Source organism: Anser cygnoides, chromosome 20 (genome assembly GCF_040182565.1).
Source record: "Anser cygnoides isolate HZ-2024a breed goose chromosome 20, Taihu_goose_T2T_genome, whole genome shotgun sequence".
In the NCBI taxonomy this organism is placed as follows: domain Eukaryota; kingdom Metazoa; phylum Chordata; class Aves; order Anseriformes; family Anatidae; genus Anser; species Anser cygnoides.
The window spans coordinates 10,011,882-10,024,212 of record NC_089892.1 but is presented as its reverse complement, the minus strand read 5'-3'; the positions used below and the strand labels follow the sequence as shown (position 1 = coordinate 10,024,212).

Below are 12,331 nucleotides of genomic sequence, written 5' to 3'. Positions count from 1 at the left end.
ACAGGGGTTTTTTTGTTTGTTTGTTTGTTTTTTTCTAGCACAACCGTGGGGCAATGTGAACATTTTAGTTTGAAAAAAACTTCTCTGGGGAGAAGCTAAAAGTGTGTGTGTAACTGCATACTTACCCTGCTGCACAGGGGTGCTCAGCTACTCCTGTGATGAGTGTGGCGTAAGAGCCTACATGGAAGAGAAAGTGAAGCATGCACTATTGAAATGACAGGAAATACACCCACATGTGCGCCTGTGTTTCCTTTTCGGCGCTATAAAGGCATTTTTGCACCACTTGATTTCAAACCCCCAGTCCTTAAGGCCTTTTCACACAACTCAAGCTGTGTGGGGGCTCTTCCACATGGGTGCAAAGGACTGCTGGGATGCTGGTACCAACATGCCTGACATGCCCGTGGCCTCTCTGGTTATTCAGAGCTCGGAGTCCAGCATCAAGAAGAAGCTGCTGAAGAGGAAAGGAAAGACGGACAGCCCATGGCTGAAACCCACCCGCAAGAGGAGACGGAGGAATAAAAAGAAACAAGCCAGTGTACTAGGTAACTGATTGTGTTTTGTTCTTTAATTGCACAGAAAGTAGCCTTCCAGGTGGGGGTAAGGACCTGAGGCCCATAAGGCAGGGGCTGTAGGCAGAGCTCTTTGATCCTTTTGAGGGTAGGCTGCATAGTGAACCAGGGCCTGAGCTTGTATCTCACTCATGCTCATGTGAGGCTCACGTCCACGCTTTTACAGCAGTTTAAATACAAGGCGACCTTATCCTTGGCATGCTGGAGAAATGTTTTTTTGTTCATGTGCTCCCCTTATTTCAGAACATCAAACAAAGACCGCGTGGTTCATGTAAATGTGACCTTGGGGGGCTTGGTTAGATGCAGAAGGAAAAGGAAGAGCCGTCCCAGAGTGGTGCTCTGTTGCTTTTTGTGGATGTTTGTCTAGCTGAAGGCAGTGCGCAGGCTGTTGCTTATTCTGAAAGCACCACACCGTGTAATTTAGCAACCTCTGGCCCATCTCATGGTGTGGACGTAGTGCAGGCGGCCATTCTGGTTTGACCTGGCACTCAGAAGTTACCCAGCACTCCAGATTAGTTTTCAGTGCCCTTTGTCTTCTGAAAGCTGTGGGATGGGGAGAGTCGGGATACAGGCTGGATCTGATTCTTCATCTTCAGGAAAAGTACCAAGACAGGTTTAAAAAAAAAAAAATGTTCATTCTCTGAAGTGAAGTTGTGCCTTCAGCGTCTTTATTAAGGCTTCACACATCCATAGCCATCAAAGAGTTTATTCTGTGTTTGTTAATTCTTTGCAAACAGGCCACTTTTTATCATCAGATTTGTTGGTGCCTCTTTTCTAAATGACCACGTTTCAGCCTCTGGGCTGTGCCTGGCGTTTGTCACTCATCTGACGTGCTCCTGTTCCTCCTGAGGCAAACCCCTTCTAAAAAGGAAGCGGGGGCCATTGATCCCTTTCAGAGCAAATAGCTAATTCTTCATTTCAGATGCAGACTGGTTTTCTGTCCCTTAAATAAAGGTGGCAGCCAGTCTTTCAGGCTAATACAAGTCTCTTGGCCAAGCCTGAGTGGGAGAAGCAAACCAGGAGAGAGAGCTGAAGCCAAGGGAATGCGAAGAGATGACAATTCCCACGAAGGCTGCGAGGGATCCCCCACGTGATCCCTTTCCAGCAGCCGCTTTGTTCGCCTAGAGCCAGGACTTGGCTTTTATGTTTTCCCCTCCCGTGAAGCCGAATGTCACCTGTCTCGTCCTCCTCACCCCGCGCCTTGTCACCGGCTCGCCCTGCCTGGCTGGAGCGTACCTGGAGCCCTTGGCAGCAGGTTGGAGACAGGAGAATGTGCCGAGCCCTGGTTTCGTCCCTTCCTCGTGCCATTTAAGCTTCTGCTGCTGTAGCAGTACGGCAGCAGGCAGATGTGCCTTTCAGAGGCAGAACTTACTGGTCTCATTTCTTCTTTTCTTTGTTACCTACCTAAGTGGAAGTGGAAAATCTGTCTGATCAGACAGGGAAGGAGATAAGAGATGAGAGATCAATTGTGCCATATATGCCCAGATGTCACATTTTCATAATTCTATGTGCATCTGTGCTCCCAGCCGCTCTGAGGAGCCTGCAGCCAGCCTGCGTGGTTAAATATGGCCTTTCCACACGCGCGCATTTTTTTATTTATTTTTTAGCTGCGTAAATATGCGTGTTTTAATCTAGGTGCTGAAGCCTATAAATCATCTTTGGGAGGCAGAGAGGGGTCAGGCCAGGACAACAGCATGGAGTACATGGAGGTGTCTCTGGATTCCTTGGATCTCCGGGTGAAGGGAATTCTCTCCTCGCAGGCGGAAGGTGAGTGCGCGCTCCGACGCCGGCCATGGCCCATGTTGGTCTTTGTTCGCTGGCTCAGCCCGAGCAGCGAGCGGAGCCCCGGATGCCCCCTGGTGGCTGCCAGCACCCCGAGCCGAAAGGCGGCCTCGCCGGAGAGGCACCCGGCCGCTGGGCAAGGGTGTGAGGGTGTCCTCGCCCCCGGGAGCCGGCTTGGGGTGGGAGCGGTGGAGTTGAGTGGCTTGAGAACCCTGCTGAGGAGGGAGGCGTCAGTCTGTCTGCCCCCCTCTCCTGTCCTTGGGCAATGCGTAGTTAGCCTCTCCCCAAATCCCCTCGTTTGGGTGCCCGCCGTATCCCCTCGTTCAGCCCCAGGACCATGGGGAAGGGACCGGCCGTGGTGGCTGGGGAGCAGAGCAGGGGAGCGGTGGCTGGGGGTGTCTGGGTGCTCGGCCCCGGGTCGAGCAGCCGCTGTTCCCAGTGCTGAACCTGGGCTCCAGCACGTCCTCGCTGGCCTCGATCTGTCCGCCCGTCCCCTGCTGCTCTTTTGCTTCTTTTGCTTTCAAAGGTTGTCTGGCTCTTTTGATAGAGGCGTGTCAAAGAACGGGTGGGAGTGTTTACCACCAAGGGAGGGTCAGGATGGACAAGGGATGCTTTCACCGGAGCCTCTGGATGTCAAAAAGATCATGAAAGTGACAGCTTGGAAGGCGAGGAATGAGCTTTGTGATTTGTGGTCATAGAAAAAGCTCTTGAACGTTTAATATCTGGGCAGGATTTTACATGAAAACTACAAGGCCTTTCCTTCTGCTTACATGTCTTGAAATATCCCCTCTCAGGGCTTGGTCGTGCAACTTGTCTGCCAAAGGAAACTCCTTACAAGATGAAAGGAGTTTCTGCTCAGCTGATAGGGCCGCAGCCACGGGCAGGAACAGGGGGGAGCGCTGCCTTTGCCAGGACAGCTACAGAGGGATCTCCCTCAGGAGTGGTGTTAGTTTCTGAAATTGTGCAGCAAAATAACTGTCCTTTGAAGAATAAATAGCGGCACGCTTCCTTCTGACTGGGACTCTCAAACCCATAGCAAGCTTGGGTAGAGGAACCTTGGGACACTTCAGGGTGAACCGCAGGTAAATATTTGAGGGTTTAAAACCTTGCAAGAGATGTTACAACTATGCAGGATTAAAGTAGGTGTGCAGGACAAGAAGCAAGCCCTGTGTCATTAGATCAGTGTTTTGCAGTCGCAGGTAACCAAGTCGCTGAGCTGAATTCAGAGGGGCCACAAGAACATTCACACTGTGCCCCCATACCCGGCCCTGTGTCCCCTTCACAGCCTTTATCCACCTTTGTAGAGGCTTGGAAATGTTAAAAATCTGAAAGAAAGAGATGAGGAGGAAGCAAGAACATCTGACCGTTTTGCCGTTTTCTTTTCTCGGGCTTGTTCTCTTTCCAAAAAAAATAATTTTTGGTTGGCTGAGACCAAATAGGCCCAGGAATTGTGTTTTCCCGTCTGTGTAATAAGCTCCTGCAAATAGAAGTTTGTGCTTTCCTGATCTTCTCCATTTATCACTCCACTAACTATACAAATTTCCAACTCCAGGTGGTTTCCTACAAATTTGCTGGTGCCAGAGCACGGCGTTGTGGAGTAGGTGTGGAGGAGAGACAGACTGATAAAAATCTGTATCTCGTCGTTGCTTTACATGTTGGGGTTTTCTCAGAATAAGCTGTTCTTAACTTACTGTCCTGAATTCAGCACTGTCATCTGTAGCGTGGCTGGACTTGGAAAAGTGCGGTGTGCTTCTGCAAACTCCATCTGGTGTAAGAAGGGGTCTGTCCTACAGGGTTTAGATGATGCCTTCAAAGCGTTTCAGGGTGTGGAGTGGGAAGATGCTACAGGACATGGGTGGTGTTGATAAGACGGCTGCGTCCTTTCTCCTGGAAGGTGACTTCAGAGTTTGTTTACCAGTCTTCTGTACCCTAGGTCTTTCCAACGGCCCTGAAGCAATGGAAGTAGATGGTCTCCAGGAAGTCCCCCTCTGTAGCTGTCGAATGGAAACCCCCAAAAGCAGGGAGATCACCACGCTAGCCAACAACCAGTGCATGGCCACGGAGAGCGTGGATAACGAGGTAGGAGCCTGTCTTTCAGCTTCTCGCAGACTTTTCTCCTGAGGACAGAGACAGAAAGAAAACAAAGCCGTGCCAGGAGCATGCGTCAGGGTCACGCAGAGGCTCCGCAGCCTGCTAGATTGGGAGCCTGCTGGTGTGCTGGAATGGCAGGGCAAACATCTCACTCCAACACTCTGCATTTGTCACACATTTGGGGTAAAGCCACTCTAAAGGGAGCAGGTGCAGTCTGCAGGGCTAACTGGAGAGGCGCTGGGTGGATCTCCTGCTTGTCCTGGCCTGTGTAGCTGGAGCGAGTTGATGTAACAGACACACTTCAGGCCAAGTGGGCTAAAATACATCAGCATGCATCAAAGTGAGAGAATCCAATCAGGGGAAGCTTGGAGCTGGTTTCCCTTGACTACGAAGGAGCTGATGCAAACCTTTCCATGGCCAGCTCTTGAGTTTCTGGAACTTGGCATGCTGTCCACCAGCTCAGTCTCCCCTGGCCCTCCTCTTTCCTCCTCCCCCCAAGAGGCTTCTGTTACAAAGCTTCCTATGTCCTGGCAGCCCCGCACAGCCTCCAGGTCTGTCTGGCTGGAAATGGTTGCACTTGATGCCTCTCTGTCATCACAGCTGGGCTAGTTGGGCTCGGGTGGTTCCAGGAGGCTTGGAAGTAAGTGGCAGAAGTGACTCCCTCCCACTGTCTGAAAAGTAAGACTGCGGGACGGAAACAAACCCAGTAGATGCTCCTTTTTCTGGGAGGCACTTGGGTTTCTTGGAAGTTTCGGCTGAAATGCAGCCGTGCTGCAGTGCTCTGACACTTAACTGGTAGTAGGACAAGGAGTCAGAGTACTCCTGGTTCTTCTCGAGGATCCCAGGATGGAGGGAGGAAGGGATAATCAAATTTACAGCCCAGCTCTACTACTGTTAGTATGTGCTAGTACCTGTAGAGAAAGGAATTTCAATAGCATGACAAAGTTGATTAGGATTAAGGAGAGAATGCCCTGGAGATTTATGGGAGAGAGGGGGGCTCCAGCGTTTCTAAATAAACACAAAGTATACAGAAGAGTTTCTATGGTTGTTTGACAGTTCTTTCCCCAGATAAATCAGAGAAAGGAATAACAAAGGCCATGCTTTATGTCAGATTCTTTTTCATAATGGGATAAGTGACTCATAGATGTTGTAAGGATATTATATGTATGAATAGTGGGTTCTTAAGACTGTCGTGTCCTTGGATAATGTTATAAATAGTTATGAGCACCGTGCTGCACTCTCTAATGGCTGGAAAATAGCAATTAATCATTTTGTACTTTTTAGACTTTTCTAACAAATAATATAGTGTGACACAATAACGCAGGGACTTCCTTGCAGAGACAGTGCAGCTTTTTCCGTCTTAATCAAATTTCCTCCCCTCATAAGTAAAAATCAATGGAACAGTGCTGTCCTGCAGCCCCTGGGGTCTGTGTGTTAGCAGTGGTCGCTCTGCCAAGGTGTCACAAGCACAGGTAGACATTGCAGCTGGAATCTGGGTAAGCTGGATGAGATGCTAAGGGGGAAACAAGAGCTCAGGTTAAAACCTGTTCTTTTTTTTCTGTAGGGATGTTGATTGTAGGAGAAGTGTAGATTTTTTAAAAAAAAAAAAAAAAGAGAAGAAGTCTAGTTTTGCTGAGAAAAAGCAGCAAATCAATCCTCAGGTAGACAGTCTGTTAGTGATGAGCACGCACTGTGTTCCTTACCGACCTGTCTGGTCATGGTGGCAGTACACAATAAACCGTGCCCAGATTTCGGTAGGGCTGTTCCCTTGTAAGAGCCTTACATGTTTTTATTTCTAGCTCCGAAATGTCTTCTGCCAAACATCTGGGGTAAGCAAGGTTATTATTAGAGGAAGTTAGAGAACCCAAACCCTGCCACATCATGCTGGCAGGTGGCAACTAGGATGTGAAAATGTCATAGACGTGTGCACCGGGGTAGCAGAAGGGAGGAAGCACCGGTCCTTCTGACACAGCAGTGAGTAACTCCGGTGGGAAAAGCCCCAGCTACGGAGCCTGCTGTCATTAACAGAACAAGGTGTGGTATAAGAGAAGACAGCTTGTAAGCCCAGAGTTGTACGTTGGTAAAATATTTTGGAAAACATGCTCGAAATCTGACTTTAGCTGAGCTCTCATGAAAGCCTGGCTGTTCATCCCTGTGGTCTGGGCAGGGGCCAGTGCTGGAACCAGTACAGACGATAACTTAGCTGGCAACGAAGAGCAATTATTTTTCCCTTTATCTTCCTGTGACTTATACTTTTGAACAGTAACAAGATTTAGTGCGTATGGTCTTGTTCTCTTGGTCACCGACACCCGCTCTCCCTGGCAAAACAAGAGCGTGTGTTGTGTGAGTCAGGCCCCTGGGACTGCCCCTTCTGTGGCTGCTTGGCTGGTGCGTATTTCCAGTTACGATTTTTCTTGCAAGGAACAAACGACTCTGGTCCACATGCATGTTAGTTAGTAAATGATGCATTTCTTCCTGTGAGAGCAGCTTTCACAGCTTCCTGCTGCACTGCTAATGCTATCTGGCACACATCTGAATTACTGTGAAAAAGCCAGGGCTCATCAAGGCAGTGTGCAAAATCTTCCTCCGCACAAGCACAGAGAGTGTTTTGGTCTCCAGTAATTTCATTTCCTTTAATTTCTCCTGTTCCAGCTGGGCCGATGCACAAACAGTGTGGTTAAGTATGAACTGATGCGCCCGTCTAACAAAGTCCAGCTTTTGGTGCTGTGTGAGGACCATAGAGGGAGGATGGTGAAACACCAGTGTTGCCCTGGCTGTGGATACTTTTGCACTGCAGTAAGTCCGTGCTCTCAATCTAGGGAACGGGGTACGTGTCGCAGTAGCTGGAAGAGCTGAAGGTGGAGATGTACCTAAAGGGGTTTACTGACTTCCTGGCATAAGCTCCACCTCGTTCCACAGCACGTCAGATGGTGTTTTCAACAGCAACGTGTGTGAGGGTAGCTGCAATTGTCACCTTTAACTTCCTGGAGACCCCGAGGGGTGTTACCGAAGGGGTGGAAGTCTCTCGCCTTAGGAATTTTTTGGAAGAAGGGTTCTTTCTTCCTCTGTACACTCAATCACATCAAAAACGGTATTGGCCTGGTTTGTGAATGAGTCTGCGTACACAAGAAGTGGTTCTGTCCCCCAGCCCGCTCATGAAGGCTTAGGTGGAGAACCTGAGTGACGGCACCTGAACAAGACAGTGTTTGAGATCTCCAGCTGCTTCTTCCACCTCTGCCACTGAGGCTTTTAATAGCATTGGTCCAGTCCTTTAAGATGTCAGTGTCCTATTTCCCTGTTGGTAAAACACCAGTCGAGGGCCTCCCGGGGTGATGGGGCAGCTTAATTGTCTGATGTTAGAGTTCTTTAAGATAACTCAATGAAAGATGCTACAGTAGTGTCAACATTATAGTAAGTGTAATAAATGGAGCCATCCTGAGTTTTCATGCTGAGTCAAAGATCATTTAAAAGATAAAATCCTCAAAACCCTTAAAGACATTTTACAAAGCTGAAATAGAGTTAATTAGATTTCTTGGGAGGACCATGAATTCAGGAGAAGAGTGGGCTTTGGCTAACCTTTCCTTAAATGCTCTTGCATCTCTGAGTGACATGTCGTAGTTCATAAAGGAGAACCTGGGAGTGTTTGTCTGGGTTATCAGTCACTAATAACACAGCACGGTAGGGCTTTAGGTAGCACTAACAGGATAGAGCGATGAATTCTAGGGTACCGTCAGTTCAGCTCGGAGGACTTCGCTGGAAAGAGAAAACAATTTTAGGAAAGGTTGCTCACATCTGTTGAATGAGCAGTCAGCCACGTTATTGGGGTTAAACAGCATAAAACCAGGGCTGGTCCAAGCAGAGAAGTCGCATGCTTTGGGTTTCATTGGGATTAACAGCTGGTTTAATTACGTTAATGTAGTTCCTTGAAAGGTTTGCGTGGAGGTTTGTTAGGTAGTTTTAACGCTGGCTCAGCACACAGGTTTGAAGTTTTCTTTTCCAGTTTTGGGGGCATCCTTACAGTACACTGGCACTTCTAGAAACGTAAGCAAGAACTTACAAGTGTTAGAGGAAAGAGCTGGAAAATGGGACTTTCTGGTTCTGTTTGCCAAGTGCAATTAAAAACTTGCTTTGCAGTTCCTAACCAAGTGAGTTTTTTCCCATTACCTTGGTTTTGTTCTCTTCTAAAGTGGCAGTGCTTGCTTACTGTACTGGAAGCGCAAGGGACAAGAGTGGTGATGAATGAAGTATTTAAGAGCTCTGCGGATGAAGCATGTAGAAGGGGTAAGGCACGTAGTGACCAAGGTGTGAATATCTCCTCTGTGGTTTTTTTAGGGCACTTTCATGGAGTGTCAGCCTGAGAGCAGCATCTCCCACCGTTTCCACAAGAGCTGTGCCTCCCAGGTCAACGACACGAGCTACTGCCCACACTGCGGGGAAGAGGCCTCCAAGGCAAAGGAGGTGACAATAGCAAAAGCAGACACGACCTCAACAGTGTCGCTGACCTACGAGCAGCAGAAACCAGCAGCTGTGGAGGGAAGGGCTGACACCACGACAGGGAGGTGAGCTTGGGAGCATGTGGCAACCTCAACCCTTGTGCCAGACCATGCTTTGCATCTGAATGCTTGTGCTCCTCCTGGCAGAGGAAAGCATTTTCTGGTCCTGCTCTGATAAGCCAAGCTCCAATACAGGAATTTACAAGCGTATTCTGTGCTCTTCGCTGTGCCAGAGAGGAGCCCAGCAACCACAGGGTGAGCTGGGGCAGAGGCTGTGAAGATAGAAAGGGTTTAGGAGTTAATACGATTCCTTCCTCTTATTGTTAGCAAAGAAATAATAGTGAAATGAGTTGATGTTGCCAGGTTTGGTGAATGAGAGGGAAATTCATATGGTGTATCTAGCCTCAGCTGCTGACTTACAGCAATGGAGACAGGTATGAAGAATCAAAAATCAAACCAGAACCAAATACAAACAGAGCCATCCCTGTGATGAGCAGTGCTCTGAGTTCCCACGTGTTCTGATCTTGTTCTGATGGCTTTCGTGGCTTGCAGGAGCAGGGCAGTGCACTCAGCCCCGTGTTCTTCTGTTTGTTATTGCACAGAGTACATCAAAATGTAATCATAGGGCAATGAAACTACTTTTCAGGGCAAGTTCTTACCAAAAAGGCTGTAAAATATATTGGTTTGTATTTCAATTTTGCTTACACTATCTGTCGATTTAAAATCCATTCCCTTCCCTTCTTTGGCATAAGATACACGTAATGTTGTATATTTTTAATGGTTGTGCTTTGGCTGTCTCTTGTTTTTCTCTTCAGTGGCACTGGAACGCGATTGTCAGAGGAAGACAAGCCAGAAAGTTCGGCTGCTGAGGGGTTTGACTTAGCTGGGTCTTCAGTTTTTCCAAAGCCTACTACTAGCCTGACCCAGGGACCAGTTAAAGAAACTCTGGAAAGTGCCCTGATTGCCCTGGACTCAGAAAAGTAAGAAAAAGGCCTCTGTGTCTTCCAGTTCCCAGAGGAGTTGCTTAATGTAGAGAATACTGAGATTTAGCTTCTCTGGATTTTGTTGCCACTGATACCTTGCGCATTGTTATTCACTCCAATCAATTGTTAGTCCCAACAGATCACCGATTCAAGAGAGCAGCTATAGCTCTAAATGTCGTAGTGATTTGTCTGGAAGATTCAGTTTTTCTTTGGCCCTCTAACTTCAGCTGTCACTACTAGGAGTTCCCATTTACAGTAGTAGGATCCAGGATTTTTGATTAGCATCATGAAAATAGGTATGGCCGTTGTTACAACAAGGCTGGCTGTGGTTGGAGCTGGAAGTTTGAATATCTCCTCCTTCTGGAGTGTTGATATTCTTGGTTATTCCTGGCACTCGAGCTGTTCTCTAGGGACAGACTTTGTCATGCCCATGGTGTGGGTTGGGGTAAAATGCTGGGGATGTTCTTCAGTGAGTACTAATTCTGCCTCTCTCCCCACTCCTGCAGACCCAAGAAGTTACGGTTCCATCCAAAGCAGTTATACTTCTCTGCAAGGCAAGGAGAGCTGCAAAAGGTCCTGCTTATGTTGGGTAGGTGGCTCTTTCCCAGGATATTGCGTGTCTGGCAGTACTCCCAGCTCCTGCCAGGCAGTTGCCAGAGTCCAGTTCCCAGCATGGCAGCACGTCATATTCCCCACTGCCCCTTGTGAGTGGTGTTGGAGGAGAAAGCCACTTTTGCAAGTAATGTGTCATCAGAAATGGCTGTGAAAATGTGGACTTGCTCCCGGCTCGCTTCTGCATTTGGACATGGTTTTATCCAGAGAAGTTGTTCCTGCCCCCATATGACCTATGTGTGATTTTTCCAGTCCAGCAGAACTTTGCCTCTCCATGCAGTGGGTAACTGTTTATTTGCATCCAGGGGAGAGGTAAAAAGATGGGAGTATGTTTAAGTTAAGACCAATCAGCAAGAGAGCAGAAAGGAAGAGACCTTCAATACATGGGGCTTTGCTCTGGGGGTACATAACTGTCTGTCACCAGCTGACTTAGATCTGGCTGGGGTTGTTTTTACCAACAAATATTCCAGAGGAATCTCCCCCTGTGAAGGACACAGTGTTTCACTTGGGATCATTTCCTTTCCACTCCAGTACTTTGCAGTACATTTTTGGATGCTCTCTGTTCTTTTGCGTTATCAGACTCTTCTCTTTTCTCCTAGCAAGGGTTAGCTTCATTGTTCATGTCTTCAATAGCACCAAAATGTTATTCATTGATATTTAACTATGGCCTCATCATATGCAACATGTTATCATGCCCAGACATCTTTGTCTGGCTGTCATCATCATCTGTCAGTCTTTGCACAGCTGTGAGAATCTCTGGCCAGATCCTGAGCTCGTGTTCGTTGGAGGAGCTCCATCCACTTTGCAGCTTGTGCTTACAGGGATGCAAAGAGGATCACTAATAGCAAGTGCAGTTAGTAGTGGTCCTGAGACAAAAAAGCTGGGTAGTACTGACTCTGTTGTTTACAACAGCAGCATTTTTTTTTCCTTTTTATCCTGGTGTGGTTCTGATGGTATTTGTTGCAGTGAGAGATGGGGAATTGTGAATCTGAGGGAGATGGCCTGTGTAGAAATTGGAGTGCTTTAAGGGTATTACATTCCATGGTGTTTCTGAAGCGCCTGGTTTGAGGGCTGTTGCATATCGAATGTCCATGGGACTACCCTGAGAGCTTTCTGGCTTGTGTGCGTAGTGAGACATGAGAAGGGCTGAGGATGGGCTGGGGACGCTCTTGTTACACTTTTCTCTAATCTCTGAATTGTGGTTGAAAGCATGTCTGCTCTGTTTTTCAGTGGATGGAATTGACCCTAATTTTAAAATGGAGCATCAGAGTAAGAGAACCCCTCTCCATGCTGCCGCTGAGTCTGGCCACGTGGACATCTGCCATATGCTGATTCAGGTCTGTCTCCACTTACGTTTTTCTGTACAAGCAATTTTCTGTGGTTTTTGGTCTCCTGCCCCACACAGCTAAAGCACGCTTGAAAATCAGCACTGAAACACCTCCTGATTTTCAGGGTTTGCTGCAGGAGGAGTGGCGGAGAGTAGTGTGAACACTCAGATGACACGACTGAAGCTGACTTTCTAGGCCGTTCTCCAGACAAGCTTTGCTGTCTGGGCAGTGAGCAAGTGAAGCTTTGATGTAGGGCACCGTGGAGCAGGTGGGAGCCCGTGTGCCTGAGCACACCCGGCAGCGTAGTGCGTTGCCAGATGTGCCAGCACAGGCTGACCACTGGCAGTCTGCGGGAGAGCTGCGAGCTGCTGCCAAGTTTCTCTCTGTAAGGATGGTGGGTAGGCTCTAGAGCCTGCGAGCTAGCAGACCCTGTCTTCCCTTCTGTCAAAAACTGAGAAACTGCAGCAGGGTTT

General features: G+C 48.2%; 1 protein-coding gene across 11 annotated transcripts in view; it reads left to right on the top strand.

The window, feature by feature from the left end:
* EHMT1 (euchromatic histone lysine methyltransferase 1) overlaps positions 1 to 12,331 on the top strand; it is a 115,602-nt gene that overhangs the window by 79,183 nt on the left and 24,088 nt on the right. For 9 of the 11 annotated variants that reach the window (XM_066980954.1, XM_066980959.1, XM_066980957.1 and 6 more), the window contains 8 exons: positions 422 to 542; positions 2,205 to 2,336; positions 4,285 to 4,430; positions 7,095 to 7,238; positions 8,775 to 9,001; positions 9,751 to 9,915; positions 10,425 to 10,507; positions 11,761 to 11,867. In XM_066980954.1, coding sequence (XP_066837055.1) covers positions 422 to 542; positions 2,205 to 2,336; positions 4,285 to 4,430; positions 7,095 to 7,238; positions 8,775 to 9,001; positions 9,751 to 9,915; positions 10,425 to 10,507; positions 11,761 to 11,867 — 1,125 coding nt within the window. The remainder of the gene's footprint in view (positions 1 to 421; positions 543 to 2,204; positions 2,337 to 4,284; positions 4,431 to 7,094; positions 7,239 to 8,774; positions 9,002 to 9,750; positions 9,916 to 10,424; positions 10,508 to 11,760; positions 11,868 to 12,331) is intronic. The other 2 variants (XM_048051569.2, XM_066980960.1) reach the window with 1 other exon arrangement.